The 27,149-nt window shown below is 42.1% G+C and overlaps 1 protein-coding gene across 2 annotated transcripts in view; it reads right to left on the reverse strand.

Moving 5' to 3' along the window:
* MERTK (MER proto-oncogene, tyrosine kinase) overlaps positions 1-27,149 on the reverse strand; it is a 157,084-nt gene that overhangs the window by 127,288 nt on the left and 2,647 nt on the right. For both annotated transcript variants that reach the window (XR_010317984.1, XM_023557033.2), the window contains exon 2: positions 1,532-1,952. Coding sequence is in view for 1 of the 2 variants with exons in the window: in XM_023557033.2 (XP_023412801.1) it covers positions 1,532-1,952 (421 nt within the window). In the remaining variant the exon portion in view is untranslated. The remainder of the gene's footprint in view (positions 1-1,531; positions 1,953-27,149) is intronic.

Raw genomic sequence — 27,149 nt, forward strand, 5'->3', positions numbered from 1 at the left:
AGAGCTGTACTCCATAGAGTTATCAAGGCCGTGACCCTTCAGAAGCAGATCACCAGGCCTTTCTCCTGTGGCACCTCTGAGTGGGTTTGAACTGCCAACCTTTTTGTTGGGTTGGCATGTGGTTGTTAAAGGTTCATAATGAGGTCAGAGCCATCAGAGTTGACATGAGAACCTTTTCTCTGTGATCCCTCCCCTCAGGAGTGGAAACCTCTTGGTCTGTTACGCTTTCACTTTCTCTGACCTGATGCTGGGTGCAGTTCCACTCTATGCCAGGCATTCTGGTGAATCACTGTATATTTCATTTACAGAAAACCACCTTGGAGTTACCACAGGCCTAATGACTTGGTTAGAGTTTAGCGTGTCAGCACTTTTACAAGACGTGCCTTCTTTTGTATTTTTTTCCAATTCTAATACTGTACCCATAAAGAAGTACCAACACAAAACAACACAAAGCACACACACAAACAACCTCCTGTCCAAGAGAGGAAACCCTGGCGGTGTAGCAGTTAAGAGCTACGGTTGCTAACCAAAAGGTCGGTGGTTTGAATCAACGAGGCACTCCTTGGAAACCTTATGGGACAGTTCTACTCTGTCCTATAGAGTTGCTGTGAGTTGGAATCGACTTGATGGCAGTGGGTTTGGCAGTGGGTTTGTCCAAGAGGAATGAAGAGGGGAAAAAAAGGTGGTAAAAAAAGAAAATACCTCACTGTCTACAGTACTCTGAAGTATGATGGCTCAATATTTGGGGCAATGGCGTATTCCAGATACATGTCCTGACTTTGCTTATCCCTGTTACCTCCCTCCAACTCATTTGGCTTACCACTGCCAAAATAAAGTGGAATACTGAGACAGTGAAGGAGCCCTGGTGGCACAATGGCTAAGCGTTCACGGCTGTTAACAAAAAGGTTGGTGGTTGAAACCTGCCCAGCAACACTAAGAAAGAATGACCTGGGGATCTGCTTCCATAAAGATTACAGCCAAGAAAACCCAGTGGGGCAGTTCTACTCTGTCATGTGAGTCAAAACCTACTCCCTGGCACCTAACGACAACAACTAAGATTCTGAATCAAGTGTCTGAGGGTTCATCCCTTTTCCCCCGACTTTAGATTCTTCATCTTTTCCTACCCAATATGCATTAGGGCTACGTCAGTACTGTGACTCAAGCAGGAGGGAGTGTTGGGGAGGGGTGGAAGGGAAGAGGGATAGGGTTATCGGAAAGAGATAAGAGGGCTGGACTGTTTTAAAAGCCCCATGCCCATTGGGTGATTTTGATGTCACCCTACACCCTTTAAGAAACACTACATTCCCACTCAGAGATTCCTGAGTAGAGCTATACATGGTAGGTTAGCTGGGAAGTAGCCTCCATCCCCAGAGTATCTGTTAACAAACAGTTCCCGTGGGGCCAAGATAAGTCTATAAGAGGACAATACAGACTGCCAGCTATTAATCTACACTCTGCCTGGACCAGGGCGTACTCAAACAGAAAACAAAAGGCAAGAGCATAACAACATTAAAAAAGAAAGAGAATTTACCTGAAGGAAGCAATGATTGCTGTGACTTCATCATCTGGATAAAACTGAGTAATTGAATGATGTGCCCCAAGCAATTCCTTCCCATCTTTCCACCAAGAAATAACTGCAGTGTCCTGGTATATATTAGGTATGTTAATTGAACAATTAAATTTGACATTTTTATGTTCAGAAAGTATTATATGTCCAACTGTGTGATTAAACGCAAGAGGCAGATGAAACTTTGACCTGGCAGTGGTCATCCTGGGAACGTCTACGTTTCCTGTACGTGGTCTTCCAGGCTGGGCTGCGAAAAACGTCAAGGCTGACTGGTACCCACTGGTGTGAGGAAAGGAATATGATGCGTGGTCAGCTTGCAGACTCCCTGGGAGAGGTTCTGGGACTGCCAGGTAGGGCTTGGTTTCTTCCCTCTGCTCAGTGATAGCTACAAAACAGAACACCCAATTTTTAGCCTTTTAAATAATGGAGAAGTTTTCCAAGTAGGTCCCCAAATTCTTAGGCCAGAAGTATCCTGAGTGCCCTCAGAAAACACGCCCATTGCTGACGAGTTGATTCCAACTCACAGTGGCCCTATATAGGACACTCTGCCCCATACGGTTTCCTAGGCTGTAATTTTTACAGGAGTGGACTGTGACACCTCTCTCTCATGCAGCAGCTGGTGGGTTCAAACCACGGACCTCTCAGTTAGCAGCCAAGCACCTAGCCATTACACTACCAGGGCTCCTTCTCAAAAAACATGAGCAGTATTTATTTAATACACATCTAGACACATGTATATTCTCGTTCATCAGTTTCATTTGCTCCTTCTAAAGTGTTTAAAAGAAACATAATTCCCAAAATGTTGCGAGTTTTTTTCTTTTTTTTTTTTACTAAATGGTGACTTATTCCAAGTCCTTTATGCTCAATTTAGCAGCATAAACAGGAGATGACAGCACAGAACTTGGGATCACTTTTTGCACTGCTCAGCCAACACTATGCTGCAAATTTGGCCAACAGTCTTAAAAAGGCTGCTACAGGTCACAAAGAGAAGCGTTTACAATTTTTGTGCCTCAACATAACTCATCCCTAGCTGTGGGGAAAAAGAACTGTAGGGGTACAAATGGTTAAGCACTTGGCTGTTAACCAAAAGATTTGTGGTTCAAACCCACCCAGTGGCTCTGCAGGAGAAGGACCTGGCAACTTATCTGCTTCTGTAAAGATTAAAAAAAAAAAAAAAAACAGCCTAGAAAACCTGATGGGGCAGTTCTACTTTGCCACATGGGTTCACAATGAGTTGAAAAGGACTCGACAGCACCCAAGAACAGCAGCAACAGCTACAGCTTTGAATAATCAAAGTGTACGTATGTTACAGTCTATAGAGTGACTTGGAACTTACTATAAAACATGTGCTTTCTGGAATGGACATGGAAATGTTTGTATTTCATCTGACCCATAAGTATTTCTAACAATAGAGACTCACAATAGTTATACATTCCAGGCTGGTTGTTCTTTATCCAAATATGTTGACAGCGAGTGGGCCAGGCGGTGGGTAACACAGACATGGCCTAGTCAGTGAAGACAACTAAATTTTATGTTGGGGGTTGGTGACTAGGGGTATACAGAGGCACCTCATTCCTTCTTGGGGGCTGTGCCTCTGCCATGCTCAGGCTGTCACACCTTCCTGGGCTCCTGAATGTGTATACAGAGAGCCAGGTGATCTCCATTTAGGATTCCAGAATTAGCAAATAAAACACAAGATACCCAATTAAATTTCAGATAAGCAAGTAATTTTTAGTAGAGGTATTCAGCTAAGTGCTTATTCAGCTAATGGAGGGTACAAGCAGGAGACGTGAGGGCAGAAGGGAGGGGATTTGGGAATTTATTCCTCTGGCTCCCTCCCTGCCAAGGCACTGTGGACTGACCTCACATATTCCTCAACTGAAGGCCATAGCTCCCGTCTGGAGTCTCCTCCATTACAGCTTCTCCACTTCCGGGAGAAAACTGCTGGCTCCCCCGACTCCTTCCAGCTCTAGGGGTGGGCTCTCATGATTGCTGCCTTTGGGAACTGCCTCCTTGAGCAGTTAGGCTGAGCGCCTGGGGGAGGGCAAAAGACTTCACTATAGGAAATCAGAAAAAATTGACTGCTTTTTCTTAGCCTAAGGTATATTTATACAGCACCTCCTGGAGCCCTGGTGACACAGTGGTTAAGAGCTTGGCTGCAAATCAAAAGGTTGGCAGTTTGAACCCACCAGCTGCTCTTTGGAAACCCTTTGAGGCAGTTCTACTCTGTCCTGTGTGTGCTTCGGGAGAGGGCTACTTGGGCCAGATGGCCTTGAACTCAGTCGTCCACACAGACGAGTGTGCTGCGATGGGAGCGTTCATTTATTCCACTGAGTAGAGAGCAGGGTGACTCAGCGGAGAGGGGCCCTTGCTCTCCTGTTGCCCCCCACATAAGGCAAGCCTTTTCCACAAGTGGGGGCTCCTGCTCTTTGTAGGGGAGGGGAGGCTCAGTCCCTGGGTCCCCTTCAGCTCCCCCATCTTCCTCTGATTTGGGGATGTTTTCCATAGTATTGAATGCTCTGTTTATTTTAAACCTGCTCATCCCATTCATCTCTGCAAGGATGATCTTTTTGTGAAGGCTCTGAAGTTTTTACAATTCACCTTTGCTCCTTGGATTGACAAGCTCACCTATCCCCATAGCCACTGAGTTGATTCCAACTCCTATCAACCCTATAGGACAGAGCAGAACTGCCCCATAGGCTTCCGAAGGAGTGGCTGGTGGATTCGAACTGCTGACCTTTTGATTAGTATCTATAGCTCTTAACCACTGCACCACCAAGCTCACCTATATCCCTTCCAATTCATTGAGCTCCACCAGACTAAAGAATCAGGGATTTTGTCTAAAGAACTATTTTTTTTTTTCTTTAAATTTATGTCCCTTTCTTAGAAGGCAAAATGTGGGAGTGGGGGAAGCAAATAATAATTTCTTTGGTTTATTGATTTACCAAAAACACTTAAAATTTCTAATTATAAAGGCAACACAAGTTTGTTGTGAAAAAGTCCAATTTTATAGAACCATATAATGTATAAAATGGGAACCCATTTTATAATCTTCACCCTACACAATCTCTGGTAACAGTTTAGGGTACAACCTTCAGTTTTCTGTGAATTGTGTGATTAACTGAACAAACTAATGGCAAGACCATCCACTCTGAAGACATCACTGAGTGGGAGAGCTGCCAAAACTACCCGCAATCACTCAACACTGTAGATAGTTTAAAAGATAGCTAACCTCCACAATTTGATTTTCCAGAAGTGGGTAGATGATTCAATTGTCCACAAACATTTATATAGCACCTCCTGCAGCCCTGGTGACACGATGTTTAAGAGCTCAGCTGCTAGTCCAAAGATCAGCAGTTCAAACCCACCAGCTGCTCCTTGGAAACCTTTTCGGCCAGTTCTACTTTGTCCTATACGGTCACTATGAGTCAGAATCAACTCGACGGCAATGGGTTTGGGTGTTTTTTTTTTCCTGGGTTGACGATTCGGTGTGACAGTATAATGGAATAAAGACAGGCACAGGATCCCAAGAGGTTAAAGAGAAGACAGCACACAATTAACTGGAGGGAGGGAGGGAAGGTTGTCCTCAGGGAGGCCTTCCTTGCCCCACTAGTTAGCACCCCCAGGTTAGGCATGGGTACCCTCCCCTTTTGTAACATCCCTTGTGATTACTCATTCAGTTCTTTCTCTGCTGCTGGACTGAAAGCCCTGAGACCTAGGACCTAGTTACAACCAGTGAATAGGAGGGGCTCAAAATAGGTTTATTGAATGAATAAGAAAAGACACGATGACTTTGAGGAGGGATACAAAGAATAGCTAGGGTTTCACGGGGCTGATATGGTTGGAAATTGGAAAGAAAGTGGCCAGAATAATTTAGGAAAACCAATTTAGCTGTAGAATGGAGCTCCTACAGTAGGACAAAAATGAGAGATGAGCTGGAAAGCTCCATTAAGCAGCATATGGTGAGTTCTGAATCCCAGCTAAGGCAGTAGGAAGTCCTGGAAGGATTCTAAAAGGCGGAGGAGATGGGATCAGTGTTGTGCTTAAGGAGAGGAATTCTCATTGAGTAGGAGGAAGGAGAGTGGCCAGGAAATGGAAAGGATACAGGAGACTGCAGAGAAGGAGCCAACAACAACAGTACCCTTATTATTACCATCATTTTATAAAAGAAAGGTCATTCTAACACTAAATACTTAGGAAGGACATAATCTTGGAATGAAGGCTAGTTCTCAGGAGTAATAAACAAAAAGGAGAGTCAATAAGACTAAGCTTGGACTACTCAGCAGAAACCAAGCAGGCAAGAAGGCAATGGGATGACATATATAAAATGTCAAAGGAAAAAAATTGCCAACCAAGAATTATATATCTAGCAAAACTGTCTCCCAAATATGATGGTGAAATTAGGGCATTTCCAGATAAAAAGAAGTTAAGGGAGTTTGTAAAAACCAAACCAAAATTACAAGAAATACTAAAGGAGTCCTCCAGTTAGAGAATTAATAATATCAGATAACAACCCAAGACTAGAACACAGGACAGAACAACCAGATACCAATCCAGACAGGGAAGTCACAAAAATAAGTCAAAGCCAAAACACTGAAAATAGGGAAAGAGAGTTGTCAATTTGTAAAAGATGACAACATTAAACATAAAAAAGAGGGACTAAACAATGTAGTCAAAGAACTTTCATATGGAGGGGAAGTCAAAGTGATATCAAGAAATAAAAGATTGGTTTAAACATAGAAAAATCAGGGTAAATATTAACATACTACAAAGGAAACTAATGAGCTTACACATCAAAATAAAAAACAGAAACATAAAGACTCAGCAAATTCAAAATCAACAATAATGAAAAGATAAAAAGAAAATACCTAAAGAAAAACGACTTAGCACAGAAAATTAAGTGCAACAAAGAAACTCTCAACACAAAAAAATACATTAAAATGACAGCTCTAAACTATACCTATCAATACGCTGAATGCAAATGGTCTGAATGCACCAATAAAGAGACAGAGAGTAGCACAATGAATTTTTAAAAAATGATCCATCTATAGGCTGCCTACAAGAGACACACCTTAGACTCAAAGACACAAACTAAAAGTCAAAGGATAGGAAGAAATATATCAAGCAAACAACAATCAAAAAAGAGCAGGAGTGGTGATATTAACCTCTGACAAAATAGACTTTAAAGCAAAATCCACCACAAAGGATAAGGAAGGACACCATATAATGATCAAAGGGTCAATGCACCAGGAGGACATAACCATAATAAATATTTAAGGACCCAATGACAGGGCTCCAAAACACATAAAACAAACTCTAACAGCACTGAAAAGAGAAATAGACAGCTCCACGATAACAGTAGGAGACTTCAACATGCCACTTTCGGTGAAGGACAGAACATCGAGGAAGAAGCTCAATAAAGACATCGAAGATCTAAATGCCACAAACAACTAACTTGATCTCCTAGACATATACAGGACACTCCACCCAACAGCAGCCAACTATATTTTCTTTTTCAACGCACATGGTACATTCTCCAGAATAGACCTCATATTAGGCCACAAAGCAAGCCTTAATGGAATCCAAAACATTGAAATATTACAAAGCATCTTTTCTGCCCATAAAGCCATAAAAGTAGAAATCAATAACAGAAAAATCAAGGGAAAAAAATTAAACACATGGAAACTGAACAACACCTTGCTGAACAACTACTGGGTTATAGAAGAAATCAAGGACGGAATAAAGAAATTCACAGAATCAAATGAGAATGAAAACACATCCTACCAGAACCTTTGGGACACCACAAAAACAGTGCTCAGAGGTCAATTCATAGCAATAAATGCACACATCAAAAAAGAAGAAAGGGCCAAAATCAAAACATTAAGCCTATAACTCAATCAAATAGAAAGAGAGCAGCAAAAGAAGCCCTCGGACACCAGAAGAAAGGAAATAATAAAAATTAGAGCAGAATTAAATGAAATAGAGAATAGAAAAACAATTGAAAGAGTTAACAAGGCCCTCTGAAAAGATCAACAAAATTGATAAACCATTGGCCAACTCACAAAACAAAAGCAGTAGAGGAAGCAAATAATCTGAATAAGAAATGAGAGGCGTGGTATCACAACAGACCCAGCTGAAATTAAAAGAATCATAATAGAATACTATGAAAAATTGTATTCCAACATATTTGAAATCATAGAGGAAATGGACAAATTTCTAGAAACACATTATCTACCTAAACTAACACAAACAGAGGTAGAACAACTAAATAAACCTGTAACAAAAGAAGAAACCAAAAGGTAATTAAAAAAACTCCCAACAACAACAAAAAAAAGCCCTGGCCCAAATGGTTTCACTGGAGAGCTCTATCAAACTTTCAGAGAAGAGTTAACACCACTACTAAAGGTATTCAGAGGACAGAAAAGGATGGAATTTCTGAACTCATTCTGTGAAGCCAGCATAACCCTGATACCAAAATCAGGTAAAGACACCACAAAAAAAGAAACTTACAGACCAATATCCCTTATGAACATAGACGCAAAATTCTAGAATTCAACAACATATCAAAAAAATAATTCACCATGACCAAGTAGGATTCATGCCAGGTATGCAGAGACGGCTCAACATTAGAAAAACAATCAATGTAATCCATCATATAAATAAAAGATAAGAACCACCTGATCTTATCAATTGATGAAGAAACGCATTTGACAAAGTCCAACACCCATTCACGATAAAAACTCTCAGCAAAATAGGAATAGAACTGAAATTTCTCAACATGATAAAGGGCATTTACACAAAGCCAACAGCCAACATCATTCTAAATGGACAGAGTCTGAAAGCATTCCTCTTGAGAATGGGAACCAGACAAGGATGTTCTTTATCACCACTCTTATTCAACATTGTGCTGGGGGTCCTAGGCAAAGTAACAAGGCAAGAAAAAGAAATAAAGGGCATTTAAATTGGTAAGGAAGAAGTAAAAGTATCTCTATTTGCAGATGATATAATCTTATACAAAGAAAACCCCAAAGAATCCACAAGAAAACTATTGGAACTAATAAAAAAGTTCTGCAAAGTATCACAATACAAGATAAACATACAAAAATCAGTTGGGTTCCTCTACACCAACAAAGAGAACTTTGAAGAGGAAATCACCAAATCAATACCATTTACAACACCCCCAAGAAGATAAAATACTTAGGAATAAGTCTACCACGGATGTAAAAGGACTGTATAAAGACACTACTGCAAGAAACCAAAAGAGACCTATGTAAGTGGAAAAAATACCTTGCTCACAGAAGACTTAACATTCTGAAAATGTCAACTCTACCCAAAGCAATCTACAGATACAATGCAATCTCGATCAAAATTCCAATTACATTTTTTAACAAGATGGAGAAACAAATCACCAACTTCATATGGAAAAGAGAAGAGGCCCCAGATAAGCAAAGCATTACTGAAGAAGGACAAAGTGGGAGGCCTCACACTACCTGATTTTAGAAGCCTATTATACCGCCATGGTAGACAAAACAGCCTGGTACTAGTATCACAACAGATATATAGACCAATGGAACAGAATTGAGAATTCAGATGTAAATTCATCCACCTATGAGCAGCTGATATTTGCCAGAGCCCAAAGTTCATTAAATGGGGAAAAGATAGTCTTTTTAACAAAAAGTGCTGGCATAACTGGATACCCATGTGTGAAATAATGAAATAAGACCCATACCTCACACCATGTACAAAAACTAACTCAAAATGGACCAAAGACCTAAATATAAAATCTAAAATGATAATGATCATAGAAGAAAAAATAGGGACAATGCTAGGAGCCCTAATACATGGTATAAACAGAATACAAACCATAACTAACAATGCACAAACACCAGAAGAGAAACTAGATAACTGGGAGCTACTAAATATCAAACACTTATGTTCATCAAAGGACTTCACCAAGAGTAAAAAGACAACTACAGACTGAGAAAAATTTTTGGCTACAACATACCTGATCAGCATCTAATCTCTAAAATCTACAAGATACTGCAAAACCTCAACAACAAAAAGACAAATAACCCATTTAAAAAATGGACAAATGATATGAACAGGCACTTCGCCAAAGACATTCAGGTGGCTAAAGGATACATGAGGAAATGCTCACGATCATTAGCCATTAGAGAAGTGCAAATCAAAACTACAATGAGATACCATCTCACCCCAACAAGGCCAGCGCTAATCAAAAAAACACAAAATAGTAAGTGTTGAAAAGGTTGTGGAGAGGCTGCAACACTTACACACTGCTGGTGGGAATGTAAAATGGTACAAACACTTTGGAAATCAATTTGGCACTTCCTTAAAAAGTTAGAAGTACCATATGATTCAGCAATTCCACTCCGAAGAATATATCCTAGAGAAATGAGTGGTCACAAGAATAGATATCTGCACACCCACGTTCACTGCAGCACTGTTCACAATAGCAAAAAGACAGAAACAACCTAGGTACCCATAAACAGATGAATGGATAAACAAATTATGGTATATACACAGAGTGGAATACTACACAATGATAAAGAACAGTAGATCCATGAAGCATCTCATAACATGGAGGAATCTGGAAGGAATTATGCTGAGTGAAAGAAGTCAGTCACAAAAGGACAAATATTATACGAGAACACAATTAAAAGAACTCAAGAAAAGGTTTAAACACAAAAGAAAACATTCTTTGATGGTTACAAGGGTGGGGAGGGAGGGAAAGGAGAATTCACTAACTAGATAGTAGATAAGAATTATCTTAGGCGAAGGCAAGGACAACACACAATACAGGGGAAGTCAGCACTACTGCACTAAACCAAAAGCTAAGAAGTTTCCTGAATACAACCAAATACTTCAAGGGACAGAGTACCAGGGGCAGGGGTCTGGGGACCATGGTTTTGGGGAACATCTAGGTCAATTGGCATAACAAAGTTTATTAAGAAAATGTTCTGCATCCCACTTTGGTGAGTAGCATCTGGGGTCTTAAAAGCTTGCAAGTGGCCACCTAAGATGGCATCAATTGGCCCCAGCCCACTTGGAGCAAAGGAGAACGAAGAACACCAAAGACACAAGGAAAATATTAGCCCAAGAGACAAAGGGGCCACGTAAACCAGAGACTCCATCAGCCTGAGACCAGAAGAACTAGTTGGTGCCCAGACCAATGACCGCCCTGATAAGAAACACAACATAGAGCCCCTGATAGAGCAGGAGAAAAGTGTGGTGCAGAACTCAAATTCTAGTAAAAAGACCAGACTTAACGGTCTGACTGAAACTAGAGGAATCCTCGAAGACATGGCCCCTGACTCTCTGTTAACCCAGAACTAAAACCATTCCCAAAGCCAACTCTTCAGACAAAGTTTAGACTGAACATAAAATAATACTCATGAAGAGTGTGCTTCTGAGTTCAAGTAGATAAAAAAAAATCAAGTAGATACATGAGACTAAATGGGCAGCTCGTGTCTGGAGGCAGGATAAGGAGGCAGAAAGGGATAGGAGCTGGTTGAATGGACACAGGAAGACCAGGGTAGAAAGGCAAATTTACTGTCACATTACAGAGATTGCAACTAGTATTATATAACAATACATGTAAAAATTTTTGTATGAGAAATTAACTTGAGCTGTAAACTCACCTAAAGCACAATTTTAAAAAAAGGAAAAAATTTTAAATAAATAAGTATTTAAAATTAAATAAACATCTTTATTTTTAAAAAAATTATTTTTGGTGAATAACGATGGCAGAAGGAAATCTTGTGGTCCAAGGGTTAAGTACTCATCTGCTAACCAAAAAGTTAGTGGTTGAAACCCACCCAGCAGCTCTGCTGGAGAAAGACCTAGCGATCTGCTTCAGAAAAGATTATAGTCTAGGAAATCCTATGGGACAGTTCTACCCTGTAGCATGGGGTCGCTATGAGTCAGAATTTACTTGAGGGTACTAAGAACAATGGTTGGAAGAGGAGATCAGACCAAAAAGGCTTACTTTTACAGCAAAATTGTCATTAACATGTTCCTGTAAATTAATCTTAAAGATAACAAAATTAAATGTTATGGGTCTGTTTGACGATTGCCATTTTGGAGACAATATTCAAAGAAAGTCAGTTCGAGGCGTTATTAAAAATCCACAATCAGAGACTTTATGAAAATGTGGTCCTTTCTAAGCTGGCTGCCTTTGGCTATAATTTGGATGGAATTCACAAGAAATCTTCAGCTCCTCTTCCCTTCTCCCTCCCCCCCCCACCTCCTTTCAAGATTGTTTTCTTGTGTAGGTTGGATAAGAAGCCAAAGTTGGACATTTAACCTCATAAAAACAAATGCTACTAAGCAGCGTTGCATATATCACCTCCCCACCAGAGTCCAAGAACAGCTGTCCATGTGCTCCAGTGGCTGCATTTGCCAGTCCCAGGGGACTGCTCCTATCCAGTCCCTGGAGTTGTGGTGTGCCCACATTTCCCATCACTGTGCCACGTGCTAAGGTGTTTCCAATCACTACTCGGCCCTTGATCAGATTCCAATGTCAGCTTAAGGGCACAGCTTATGTCTCTGCTATCTCCCCCAGTGCACAGCACAGGGACAGACCTTTGGAGAAGATTAGCAAATGCTTACGGATCTAACAAGTAGCTCTGGTGGTACAATGGTTAAGCACTCAGCTTCTAACTGAAAGGATGGCAGTTCAAACCCACCCAGTGGCTCCACAGGCGAAAGACCTGACAATCTGCTCCCATAGAGCCTAGAAAACCCTATGGGGCAGTTCTACTCTGTCACATGGGGTCACTAGGAGTGGGAATTGACTCAGTGGCACACAACAACTACAAGGATCCAACCAATAAATTAGGTACCTTATATAGTCCATTGTTCCATGTACGCTTGGCTTTTTTTCAGAACAATTGTGTGCACATTCCTTGAAGGCTGGGAGCATCCCCAGAACCCAGCGTGATGCATAGCGTGGAGCTGATGTGCTGTGAACACCTGCTGCGTAATGGCTGTGATGCGAGCAGGGTTCTGCAGGGTAGCAGGCGGTGTAGGCAAGAGCACTGCTGAGGCTGGGAGTGGTACTGCAGGGGGACTACTGGCGTGCCTCTGAAGTGGCACCTCTTCCTCCACACACTGCTGCAGTAGGTCAGACACTTAGGGACTGAATAGTTAAGTCTCAGACTCAAACTGATCAACTGGGGATGCTATTAAAGAATCTATTTTCTGTGTGATCAACTAGTGCATCCACCTTTAAACTCATGAGCATTTGCTCATGAGATGGAAGCTGGGCTGGTGGGGCTGTGCTGCTCAATGGTTATCCAGCAGCTCTGTAGTCAGAGAGCCAAAGCCTACATCCAGTGTAGCCCCTCAGTGCCTCATAGCATGACCACAGAGAAGCTACTGAACCTGAGTCCTACAAAGATAAAAAGTGCCCCTCAGGAACAGGAAACGTGTGTGGGGTTTGCCAGCCCACTCCAGAGATGTTGCCTTACATTGTTGTTATTGGCTTGCATCTGAACTCTGGCCAGTTGGCATCCATCTGAAGAAAGGATTTCTGGGGCCACGTCTGGGCTCTGTGAGCACGAGTGCTGAGACTAATCAGTAATGTCTGTTTTGGACAAGGCATGGGGAGTGGTGATAGTGGAGCAACAACACTGGCAGCCATAAATGACAGGAAAAATACTTTGGCCTTGTGATGGCAAATGGACTCTCAGCTCTAAGGAATCTCTCTTTAGAGCGGGCCTCTACAGTCCTTTCCTAACACAAGCTAGTTTTGGTTTTCTTGGAGCTTGTGATCACAGCCCAAGGTGGATAAAATAAGTGGCAGTTGCCAAAATTATGGCTTCCCAGGTGACAGGTGGAGTGGTAGCCTTAAGCAGCCTCACTGCCCCTGGAGTCCAGGCAAGCTGGGAGAGGGCTGGGCAGGGCAATAGCCCTGCAGGACAGAGTGCTGGCTGGTGAGCCCTGTTTAATTTGATCACACCCCTGGATGTTATGTGCCATCAACTTGCTTTAAGATTCCGCGTATCTAGGAAAGGAGAGGGGAAGAATTCTGGCCAGAGTGTTGGAGTAAGGGCAGGACTGAAATGCCAGCTGATGGGGCCCACTGCCCAGCCTCTTCCTGTTCTTTCTCAAATGAAATGGACTGAGGTATCAGCTGAGCTCTAAGTAGTTCAATCTCAAAATCAGGAAGCCCAGAGGACTCTGCAAGGATAAGGACTGCTCCTGGAACTTTTAGGGGTTTTTGGCTTTCCATCCCTGGGTGGTACATGAGGTACGGCAGCAGCTGCCAGACCAGGGGAGCAGCAGCGGAATTTGCTACCAAGCAGCCCCTGTGCGGTTGGAAGGAGAAAGACCTACTTCTGGGGTGGGTTTACAGAAAGGCTTTTGTATCCAGGATCCCTTTTATGCCCACGCTCCCCCTACCTCAAATTCTGCCAGCTAAGTCCCAGGAGAGATGGTGGTGCCCCACATTCCATGTATGCCCCCTGGGCCAACATTTGAATCACATCCCCGAGAGCATCTAAGTTAAGGGCTCCTCCTCCTCAATCCACTCCCTCCCCCTACACACAGCTGACAAAGGCCAAACCCAGGACAGATACTTTATACTCAGTACTGTTTCACTTTCAGCAAATGTAAGAATTCCTAATTGATAGAGTAGCAACAACACTTAATGAGAAATAAATGATAACCTTCAAATCTAAATCTCTCAGCCTGATTATTCTTCCACATTACCCCAAAATGAGTAATGGGAAATGTATAACTTCATGGAGTGAATGCCCTTAGGCCTCTTGGGAAAAGTAAAAGAAAGGCCATTTGTGGGATGAAAGAAGTGCATCGGCCCTGCAGCAGGAAACCCTAAGTCTATGCCAGAGAAAAACGGAGCTGGGGCTTTACAGAAAGGAAGGTAAGTGGTCAGGCAGCCTGTGCCCAGAGGGGGCCACAGCTGCTGTGGATCAGGATGGGAGAAACAGAGGTGCCTGTGAAAATCCACTGAGATGACTGCAGTGTGAACAAAGGCAGGTATAAAAGATGGTGTTGGAGGGGTCGGATTTTCCACAGAGACCATAATGGTGACGGGGGGGTGCCAGATAAAATATAGGATGTCCCATCAAATCTGAATTTCAGATTAACAGCAAATATGTGAGACCTAGAGGGATAAGTGTAACTTGGTATCATTACTCAACTGCAGTCAAAGGTGAGGGAGTTCACTGCTATACTCCCCACAGGTTGGCCCCCAGGGTATACAGCAGGGTGAAGAGCAGATCTGGAGGAGCTAAGGAAGCACTTCAGGTCAAGTTGCCCTACTTCCCAGCCCTGCCTTGGAGGAACATGAAGGGGTTCTGATAACTGAGCAAAAACCACATGGGGATTGTCTTCAGAGCAACTGTCCTACTCTTCTAACCTCCATACATTCTTTTTGGCACAAAAATGAGCAGAGCCCCACTTGTTCCTCTCCCCTTGGCCTTGAGCACACATTTCGGTAGTGGAGGCTGAAAGGGTTTCAGGCAGCCCCTCGTCAACCACTTCAGCTCATTCCCACTTTTTGACATGGGCATTTAACTTTTTCTTGACAGAGTGCTTTGCAAACAAAGCTTCCCAAGCATATTACACACCCCATGTCCCTTCTGTACGTGTGCTGGGGGGACAGTATTACTGCAATCAGAAAAGACAGTTCCAGAATCTGATTGCAATTCTTCACCATGCACTCTAACTGCTCTAACCGTGGAAGCTCTCGTATGAGCAGCCCCATTTGCCGATGCTGCATGCTAGGACAGGCTCTCAAACCCAGCAGAACATCAGAATCTCCAGGAGAGGTTTTAAAGCTCTTGATATCTGGTTCCTACTCAGAGCTTGAATGTATTGGCCTAGGGTGCAGCATGGGCACTGGCAGTTTTAAAAATCTCAAATGAATCCAATATGCAGCCAGGGTCAGAATCACTGTTCTAGGGAACGGGTCTGGAGGTCCAGTTAACCTGGAAGGCTCTTGAGGGTCCTGGCTGATTTTAAAGGCTGAAATCCCCACCCAGAGGGCCCAGGCATGACTGCAGGTACGTCGGGAGATGGGGAGGCCACAGGAGGAACATGGTGAGAGCAAGTGCTCTGGAGTCAGAGGAACAAAGTTTAGCCCTAGCTTAGGCAAGCAGAGGTCAGATGACTTTGTCCAACCTAGACTCAGTCTCCTCATCCCTAAAATGAAACAGATAACAACTACTTCTCTCAGAGATAAGAACAGAATACTGCACCTAAAGCACTTAGCATAGTGCCTGGCATGCACAGAAATGCCATAAACGGTAGTTATTTTTATACATGAGTCATCTAATCCGTCTTATTTTAAAAGTACAACTAGTCATTCCTGAACTATCAATGCCAAACATGTGGAACCAATTATACTGAGATAGACCATTTCAACCCCTTGCAGTGAAATATGAACATATACTGTTTACTTAATTGAACGTTTTCCTTTTCTTTCCCTTTGGCAGCGGACAAGTGTCACAAATAAGCTGAGGCAACACTTTCTGGCCAGGGGTGTTGTCTTAGTCTGAATTCTCTAGAGAAGCAAAACCAGTAAAGCGTATAAATATATAGATAGATTCATATCAAGGAAACAGCTCACGCAATTGTAGAGGCTGGAATGTCCCAAGTCCACAGATCAGGATAGAGGTTTCTTCCGCAGGGGCTGGTGAACCCAAGATTGGCAGGTCAGAAAACAGAGCTCTTGCTCACAGGCTGTGAAGGTTTACAAACCCCAAGATCGGTAGGCAAGACTGCAAGGCTTCTCCTGATTCACGTAGCTGCAGGGGCTGGTGAACCCAAGATCAGCAGGTCGGAGAGCATGATTGTGATGGTTAAGATTGTGTGTCGGCTTGGCTGGGCCATGATTCTCAGTGTTTTGGCAGTTATATAATATTGCGATCACTTTCCTGTTGAAATTTGATATGTGATCACCTCCATGATGGAATCTGTTGAGTAGTACGAGCAGACGTGGAGCCTGTGGTGGCTCACCACCCCCTCAGCCTTCATCTCTCTGCCTTCCACTGCCTACTTCCTTCCTGCTCACCTTGCAAAGGTTGTTGGCTTATTCTGGATCCAGCAGCTGTCTCTTGTCTGACCTCTGGTTCTTGCAACTTGAGCTACCAGCTTACCTGTCCATCTTGGGATTTGCCGATCTTCATGGTCTGTGAGCAAGAGTCCTGCTTCCCGACCTCCCTATAGTGAGTTCACCAGCCCCTGCAGCTAAGTGACTCAGGAGAAATCTTGCGGTCTTACCTGCCGACCTTGGGGATTCCTCAACCGTCATAACCTGTGAGCAGGATCCCTGCTTCCCAACCTGCTCATCTTGGGTTTACCAGCTTCTGCGGCTCCATGAATTGGGAAAGGACTCTATCCTGATCCAAGGACTTGGGACATTTCAACCCCTACAATTGTGTGAGCTGTTTCCTTAATATAAATCTCTCTCTATATATTTATATGCATTACTGGTTTTGCTTCTCTAAGAGAGCCCAGCCTAAGACAAGGACTCTTGCTCACAGGCTGTGAAGATTGACGAATTCCAAGATCAGCAGGTAAGCTGCTAGCTCAGGTTCCAAGAACTAGAGGTCACATGAACAAGAGGCAGCTATAGGATCCAGAACAAGCCAAAAACCCTGGCAGGGAAAGCAGGAAGGAAGTATGTGGCTGAGGGTGGAGAGATGAAGGCTGAGGGGACCATGAGCTGCCCCAGGCCCTGGCCCAGCTGGTACTATTCAGCAGATTTCATCATGGGGGTGATCACATATCAAATTTCAACAGGGAAGTGATCACATTATATAACTGCCAAAACACTGAGAATCATGGCCCAGCCAAGTTGACACACCATCTTAACTATCACAGCTGTGAAGAAGTTTTTTCCCCTATGTGTCTGGAGTTGGTCCTCCCCAAATACCAGATGTGGTTTTCACAAGACCCAGTAGAGACTTTCAGCTTCCAAATTTAACTTCTTTCTCACACTACCCCCAAAACATATTCTCCAGCCCACCAATACCTAAAATTCATTACTAAAAAGTCATTCTCTTAAAGAAAGAGATTATTTCATTTTAAAATGTGACTATCTCTAGGAGATGAAACCTCTTAGCAAGAAGAGTTTGTCAAAGTCTTTCCAAAGTGATTAAGGGGAAAGATTTCCCTTGAAAAACAGAATAAATATAGTTTACCCTATTCTTCCCACTAAGTACAACTAAAAACACCGGACATTATATGTAAAAGAAACATAAAAAAAGAAACTTCCAAAAGGTAGAAAGAAGTCAGGCCAGCTAGGAACTTCAGGACCCAAGAAACAATACAGTGGTGAATTCCCTGGATTTTCTTTTTGCCCCATATATCCCAGACTTGGAGCTGAAAAAGCTAGCAACCTAGAAATGCTAACAGGTGCTAACAACAACAACAAAAAACTTCATCAAAAACCTGTTCTTTCTAGGCTATGGGGACCATGGTCTCAGGGGAAATCTGGCTCAACTGGTATAACATAGTTTATAAAGAAAATGTCCTACATTCTACTTTGGTAAGTAGTATCTGGGGTCTTAAAAGCTTGTGAGCAGCCATGTAACATACTCCACTGATCTCACTCCATCTGGAGCAAGGGAGAATAAAGAAAACCAAAGACACAAGGGAAAGATTAGCCCAGATGACTAGTGGACCACTAGTACTACAGCCTCCACCGGACTGACACCAGCACAACTAGATGGTGCCCAGCTACCACCACTGATTGCTCTGACAGGGATCACAGTAGAGGGTCAAGGACAGCTGGAGAAAAACGTAGAACAAAACTCTAACTCATAAAACAAACAAAAGACCAGACTTACTGGTCTAAGAGAGACCGTAGAAACCCTGAGGGTATGGCCCCCAGACACCCTTTTAGCTCAGTAATGAAATCGCTCCTGAGGTTCACCCTTCATCCAAAGGTTAGACAGGCTCATAAAAATAAAACAAGGCTAAATGGGCACACCAGCCCAGGGACAAGGATGAGAAGCCAGGAGGGGACAGGAAAGCTGGTAATAGGGAACCCAAGGTCAAGAAGGGTAGAGTTTACATGTCGTGGGGTTGGCAACCAATATCACAAAACAATATATGTACTAATTGTTTAAGGAGAAGCTAGTTTGTTCCGTAAGCCTGCATCTAAAGTACAAAAAAAAAAAAAAAAAAAAAAAAAAAACCCTGTTCTCTCTAGGCAAAGGACTGGGAAAGTGGTACCCTAGCAAGACACAAAGCTTTTAGACAATAGCCACGCTACGTAGGCCAAACACAGAAAAACACATGGTTCCTTCCCTACCCATGTCAGGAAAGGCCAAGTGTGGTGTCTAGACTTCCACCCTTATCAGGTTGTAAATAGGTGTCATAATTGCTCCACCTGGGTGATGTCAGAGAAAGCCAATAGCTGAGACTTTCATCCACATTGGCTGCTTTCAGTAAAGATTATGACTTCCACCTTAACATAGCATTAATGAGGTATCACAGGGGTACTAATAAGGAGTAACGGCTTTCACCATCACTCATGAGGCCAGCCCTTTTCCCCCACACCTGGTGTCAGTGGCGGGCATGTGGGGAACAGTACCAAGGCATTCCTATCACACCCTGCCAGGGAGGTATCAGTGGAAACCTAGTGGGAGCTGGAACTTCCATTCTACCTCCCACGGGAAGTAAAAACGAACCCCTCTCAATCAGAGGTCAATGAGTATGCATTGTAACAAGAATGCATACACTCTTTCCCTGCCAAAAGAGTTCAGAGGAAACCAGGTAACAGAAGGTTTAAATAAGATACACAGTCTCAGAATATACAGACTATGTTACATAACATAGAGACGCAGAAACCCCAAATATCCAGGTTTCAATAGAAAATTGCAATCTAAAACTGAATGAAATCCCTATACTGAGATGACAGAGAATTACTTAAAAAATATTTTAAAGAAGCCATTGTAAAAATGCTTGATGAACAATTACAAACATGCTTGAAACACATGAAAGAATAGTAAGTCTCAGCACAGAGATACAAAATCTCAGTAAAGAAAGATAAGATTTAAAGAAGAAACAAATAGAAATTTTAGAACTAAAAAAAAATACAATAAATCAAACAAAAAACTGAATGGATGGGCTAAGCAGAAGAGTGGAAGGGAAAGAAGAAACAATCAGTGAACTAGAATTCAGAACAAAAGAGACTGGAAAGAAAAAAAAAATGAACAGAGCCTCAGGAAACTGTAAGATTATTACCTTATGTTTTACACAAATAACACATGTTATACTTTTGTTTGGCAACTATGCCCTTCCCCCATGAGGTATTTTTGTAAGCACGCTATGCCAATTTTTTTACATGCATTATTTGTGAAAAAACATGGTACTAAAGATCTAATGTTCATAGAAGTTCTGGAAGAGGAGGAGAAAGAGGGTGGGGCTCAAAGAGTACTTGAAGAAATAATGACTGAAAACCTCACAAATCTGGCAAAAGACATTTGTTGTTAGGTGCCGTCAAGTTGGATTTCAATTCATAGCAATTCCACGTGACACAGAACTGCCCCACAGGTTTTTCTAGGTTGTAATCTTTACAGGAGCAGATCTCTATATCTTTCTCCTGAAGAGCCACTGGGTGGGTCCAAACTGCCAACCTTTGGTTAGCAGCTGAGTGCTCAACTGTTGCATCACCAGGCTCCTTGCAAAAGACATATACCTACATATTCAAGAAACTAAGTAAACTCAAAACAGGATAAACTAAAAAAATCTACCCTAAGACATATAATAGTCAAGTGTCTGAAAACTTTAAAAAAAAAAAAAAATTTTTTTTTTTTTTAAAGCATTGAGAGAGGAGCAACCACTTACCTATAAAGGTAACTTGAATGACAGCAGATTGCTCATCAGACACCAGAAGGCCAGAAGGAAGCGGCACAATGTTTCTCAAGTGCTGAAAAAAGAGAACTGTCAACTTGTCAACTCAAATTCCTTCAGGAATGAAAGGGAAATCAAAACATTCTCAGATGAAAGAAAACTAAGAGAATTTGCCAACAACAGACCTACCCTAAAAGAATAGCTAAAGAAAAGACCCGAAAGTGAAAGAAAATGAAAAAAGGAATCTTGAAATATCAGGCAGAAAGAAAAAACATGGGTAAACGCAACACACTCTCCTTTGATGGGTGGAACAAAAGTTATTACACTGTCTGATGTGGTTCTATACATGAAGAGAAAATATTTAAGGTAATTACAAACAGGGGAGGGGAAAGAAGGTAGGAATTCTACCCAGGGGCATAGGAAGGCTAACAAGCACCCAGGGGCAATCTCTAAGTTGTGCCCCCCGCCATTTCAAGATGAATAGATGTTGATAGTGGCGATGTGCCAGCAGAAATGTCTAACCCCCTCTTGTCCAGCTGCCTCAGTCAGGTGCCTTTCATATTTATGGCACCTCAAAATGTCAATCCATGACTCATCTGGAGCCTCCTTGGACTTGCTTATGCCTGAGAGCAAGTCCCCCACTCCTGACCTTCCCCTCACTACACCCCCAATTCTACAATTCACTTAAACTGGTAAAATGTCAACACATAATATATCAATAATTACATTAAATGTAAATGCTCTGAATATATCTATTAAAAGACAGAGATTGGCAGAGTAGATTAAAAAACATGACCCAGCTATCTGTTGTTGACAAGAAATTTACTTCAAGTACAATGATAAAGGTAGGTTAAAAGTAACGAATGAAAAATGGTGTATCATGCAACCATTAATTAAAAAAAAAAAGCAAGATGGCTACATTAATATCAGATAAGAGTAGACCTCAAAGCAAAGAAAATTACCAGAGACAGAGAGGTACGTTGTCATGATTGAATTGTGTTCCCTGAAAATATGTGTATCAATTTGGCCGGCCATGATTCTCAGTGTTGTGTGATTGTCTGCCATTTTGTCATCTGATGTGATTTTCCTATGTGTTATAAATCCTATGTCTATGATGTTGATGAGATGGGATTAGCAGCAGTTATATTAATTAGGCAGGACTCAATCTACAAGATTTGATTACGTCTTAAGCCAATCTCTTTTGAGATATGAAAGAGAGAAGTGAACAGAGGGACACAGGGGTCTCGCCACCACCAAGCAAGGAAAGCCAGGAGAATAGCGCATCCTTTGGACCTAGGGTCCCTGCACTGAAAAGCTTGTAGACCAGAGGACGATTGATAAGGAACTGATGCCCTGAAATTTGGACTTCTAGCCTACTAGAATGTGAGAGAACGAACTTCTGTTTGTTGATGCCATCCACTTGTGGTATTCTGGTACAGCAGCACTAGATAACTAAGACATACATTATATAATAATAGAGTCAATCCATCAAGAAGATATAGCAATCCTAAACAAATATGTGCCAAAGCAAAGAGCTGCAAAATATGTGAAGCAAAACTGATAGAACAGAATGGAGAAATAAACAAAGCAACAATTATAACTGGAGATCTCAGCATCCCTCAACAACTGATACAATTAGACAGAAAATAAGCAAAGATATAGAAGCACTAAACAATACCACCAACCAAGAAAACTTAACTAACATCTATAGAACACTATCCAGCAACAGCAGGATAAAACCCAGTGCCGTCGAAGTCGATCCCGACTCACAGCAACCCTATAGCAGGACACACATTCTAAACGACCATGAGACATATACCAAGATAAACATATCCTGGGCCATAAAGTGAACCTCTATAAATTTAAAAGAACTGAAGCCATACAGTGTATGTTCTCTGATCACAATGGAAAAAAACTAGAAATTAATAACAGAAAGATAACAGGAAATACTCCAAGAACACAAACTAAACAACATACTTCTAAATAATCCATAGATCAAAGAAAAAGTCTCAAAGGAAATAAATATCCAACTGAATTAAAATGAAAATACAATATATCAAAACTTGTGGGAGACAGCTAAAGGAGAGCTGAAGAGAAAACTTATTGTACTAAATGCATATATTAGAAAAGAAGGAAATTCCCAAATCAGTAATCTAAGCTCCCATCTCTATAATCTAGAAAGAGCAAGCTAAACCCAAAACAAGTAGAAGGAAGAAAATAATAAATAGATCAAATTGAAAGAAGGAAAGCAATAGAGACAATCAATAAAACAAAGAACTTGTTCTTTGAAAAGATAAATAAAATTGATAAACCTCTAGCAAGACTGGAAAATAAAAAAGAGAAAGCAAAAGTTACTGATATCAAGAACGAAAGGGGCTATCACTACACACTCTGCAGACACCGAAAGAATAATAAGTGAATACTAAGAACAATTCTACAGACATAAATTTGAAAACATAGGAAAAAATCTTCAGGATCTCAGACTAGGTAGAGTTCTTAGACCCGACACCAAAAGTAAGATGCATAAAAAGAAAGTGTGATAAATTAGACTTCATTAAAATTTTGTTCTGTAAAAGACCCCGTTAAGAGAATAAAATAAACAACAACATACTAGGAGAAATTATTTGAAAACCTCGTATCTGACAAAGGACTAGTACCTAGAATATATAAAGAACTCTCAAAATTCAACAATAACAAGTCAATTATAAAATGGGCAAAGCAAGAAGAGGATAAAGAGATGACACATAAGCTCGTAAGAAATTTTTCAACATCATTAGCCATTTGGGGAATGAAAATTAAGGCAATGTGGTATCACTACACACCAGTCAGGACGGCTAAAATAAAAAATAGTGACAACACCAAATGCTGGCAAGAATGTGTAATGACAACAGTCCCTAAAAGTGAAAGAGGACCACAATGAGTGTAGCACTTAACCACTATGCCACCAGGGTTTCCATATATATATATATATATATATACGCTTCACTGGTTTTACTTCTCTAGAGAACCCAGGCTAAGACAGCACCTAACAACAACAACAACAATGTGGGACAGAGGTTTTCTCTTGGGGCGGGGGGAAGGGATGTGACTGGTGAGAGTGCAGGGGGACTTCAACTATATTGGCAATGTCTGATTTCTCATCCTGAGTGGTAAGTACATAGGGGAATTTATTACCCCTTATGTCTTTTTTGTGTATCCTAAATATTTTTCAATAAGATTTTAGCATAATGAAAAAAGAGTAGGTGAGGAAGAAAAAAATGTAATGGTAAAAAAAGAAAGTTAGGCCTTTAGATTTACTCATTGGCCCACCTGATTAGAATGAAGGAAGCCCCTTCAGGTGGCTCACCGAAAGAACTTTACTTCCACCTGCAGGTCCTAAAGTCCTTAAAAGCAGTTAGCTTAGGGAATAATCCAGCCCCACAGTTCTCACTCTGGTCAAGACTTGTCACATTTTGGGACAAACCAGGGGTTCAGACTGGTTCGTTCTGGTTTGAACTCCTGCTAAGAATTTGCTTTTCCATCCCAGATATACTGAATCAGAACCCATGGTTTAACAAGACCCCCAGGTGATTCTTATGTACAATACATTTTGAGGACCACTGCCCTACTAGTGGTTCTCAGAACTGATGGCTAACCAGCAGCATTAGCATTACCTAGAAACTTGTTAGAAATGCAAATTCTCAGCAGGGGTTCAAACCAGAATGAACTGGTTCAAAGCCCTGGGATAAACAAAACCATTTCATTGCTACCCTTGTTGGCCAGGTTCTAATACATATTCCTCCTCTGAGGAGAAGGGGGAAGCCACCCAACTCCTCCCCAAGAATCAGGCACCCTGGATCAGTGGAGCTGAATAAAGAATGTGACGTGTGCAGAACAGCCTGGACACACACAGGGCAGAGTGTACTCCCAAAGACTGAGTTCAGAGGTCCTGGGTGGGGCCTGGTTCTAAGACACACCTCCGTTGAGAATCCCCACCATGAACAGCTGACTTTCTACTTGTTCTCCTAGCCAAAATGCTTAGGAGCTTTACAGCCTACAATTTGTATCACAAAATATTTTTTTAAATGCCCAAATATAAAATTACATCATAATATTTAGTGAAAAGAATCCTTAAAATGACATCATTCCCCCTTCCCCAGACCCTGGAGATTCTACTTTGCACCCTCCCCTCACCCCAGAAGGACCAGTGGGACAGTCCCAACAGCACATACCCTACTCCGCTCACCCCAGAAGGACCAGTGGGACACGTCCCAATGGCATATGCCCACTCCCCTCACCCCAGAAAGACTGAGTCCATCCCCCTGCCTCCCAGGAACCTCAAGACCCCATGCACCTAGCAGATGTTGATAGTAAGACATCATATTTTGTTTTGGAAGGTCCAGTCTTCTCAGAAATTCACCTTCGTATTTCCAGACTATTCTACTGCCCCATATACAGCTCAAGGAGGGGGACCTCATGAGGCCCAGAGGAGACAGCCCAGGCAGTGGGGAATGGTAGCTGTGAATAGTAAAGAATCTACAGCGTGGCTCACTCTTTAAGAAACTTGTAGCTGGACCTCTGGCCCTATTTCTAGGTGTATGCCTAAGGATGCTTACCCTGAGAGGGACCAGACTCCTGGAAAGGCTATGTGTCTGAACCATACAGTGAGAAACTGGCTTATTTTGAGTCTCCCTTTCACATGGAATTTGTTTTCTACCCAAAAGGGGCCTCAGAATCACCTATTTGCCCTCTACTTTGACAAATTAGGATTTAAAACAAACCACAACCCAGGGGTATCACCAAGTTAATATCAAAACTGGGATGAGAATTTACACCTTTTGACTCCCCACGTGGTTATTTTTTAACTAATGCTAAATCTAATGAGCTTCCTTTTTTCTTTGCTCCAAAACTGTCAAATAACATTTTCATCAATAAATCTTCAAATCACATGCCAGGATTGTAAAAAGGCTTCATTAAAACCTGGCTTCACTTCCTGTGTAGAGGCAGCCTGCCATGAACTGCTGCAAGTGGAAAACAATGGAAATACGGGCCGCACTTCTGAGTCCACGATGTTTATACCTCGCTGTGTACTTAGTAAGCAGTGACCCAGAAAACAGCTTGCAGCAAGTCTGAGTCTACCTTCCAATATTCTCCTTTAAGACAGCCTGTTCTTGTGAAAATGATCGTTTTCAAAAGCTTAATGAGGCTAGTCTACTATGACTAGCTTTAAAAGAAGGCCCTAGGGTTTAAAATAATAATACAATCCCTTCTCCAAAATAAACAAGGCTTTCCTTTGTGTGTCTAATGAGAGGCAAGACCACAGCTGAGGCAACTTCTAAGATGTTTACTGTCCCTGAATGCTGAGGTAACTGGAGCCCCAAAGAAAAAAGCGATTACACAAGGGATCTGTCAGAAAGCATTCCAATTTAACTGTTAAAGGACAACCTGAGACCTAGGTCCTGAGGATGGGCCTCCCTCCTTGTGAGCTAGGGCGGCTGCACTAACCCTGTGATGATCAGATCCTGCTGGGGCTGTGGCTCGCTCTGCGGACACTATAGAGCACTTTTGAAGAGACTGAGTTCAATGAGAAACATGTGACCACAAAATTTGCTGCCACAAAATTCCATGCACTGAGATTATGCTACAAAATGTTTTTTCTCCAAGCATAAATCTCTCAAACATTCTTGGCTTCTGGTGTAAAATTTCTTATATATGATCTTGATCCAAACGTAACACCTGTTCGCTTCTCTCTCTCTCTCCTCCCCAACCCCTCAAGACTCATGGAAAATCCATTTTACCATTAAGTGAAAGAAGCACTGACAGGGGAAGAAATGTGGAAGAAGGATGAAATAAAATGCTTTAGAATTGAGTGTGGGTTTCTCAACAAAATGCTTAAGACATAATTACCCTTTCTTCCTTTTCACCTTAAAACCCAATGACCTGAAGAGGTGACCTGCACATGGCAGCCCGCGGTCAGCCCAGTGGTCCCCATCTGCCTCTTGCCCAGCTCCCTGCCCAGAGCTTCACGAGAAGTCCATACCCAGCCAATCCTGCAGGACTGCTAAACTGCAAGGTATCACAAAACTGGGGAAGACCTGGCCCTCACTGTGCTTAAGAATTTCCCAACCGGTTCAACAGCCACCTTTCAGATAAAGAAAACAGAGGTGGGAGAAAGCGCCAGGTGGGCAGGTACTCTCAGTATTATAGTTCTCCAAGAGGGCCCAGCAGTTCCTAATGGAATCATTCTTAATTCCTGCCAGGCTGCATTTCAGCATTTTGACTGGGGACAGGAGGGTAGCAACAAGGAAAAGATAAGGAGGAAGAACAGGCTTACCTCCAGGTCAGGGGGTTAGAAATGCTCAAAGTTCAAGAGGCAGAGGAGTAGGGGCTCCTCCCTAGGATATCTGGGGGCAAGGGCTGGGACACACACACACGCACACGCGCGCACACACACACACACGCACATCAACACAGAGGCATGTGCTTTAGGTTAAGATTAAACTAGAAGCAACCAGCCAGAGTCCAAGCACTAAGGGCCACAACTACCGGGGCTATGTGGCAACCTGCCCTGGGGAAACAGCTGTTAAAACTGTGTTTTTAACATGAAAACAAATGCTTTTTTCAAAAAGCATTTGAGGCCATTTATAATAAAGCACTTAAGCAACGCGATAACTTGAAGTTAGCAGCGGGGAAACAGTATTATTTTTTTTTTTGTTATGGCGTCAGTTTGGGAGAGAAACGTGAACATTAAAGA

This window comes from Loxodonta africana, chromosome 15 (assembly GCF_030014295.1).
Source record: "Loxodonta africana isolate mLoxAfr1 chromosome 15, mLoxAfr1.hap2, whole genome shotgun sequence".
NCBI lineage: Eukaryota > Metazoa > Chordata > Mammalia > Proboscidea > Elephantidae > Loxodonta > Loxodonta africana.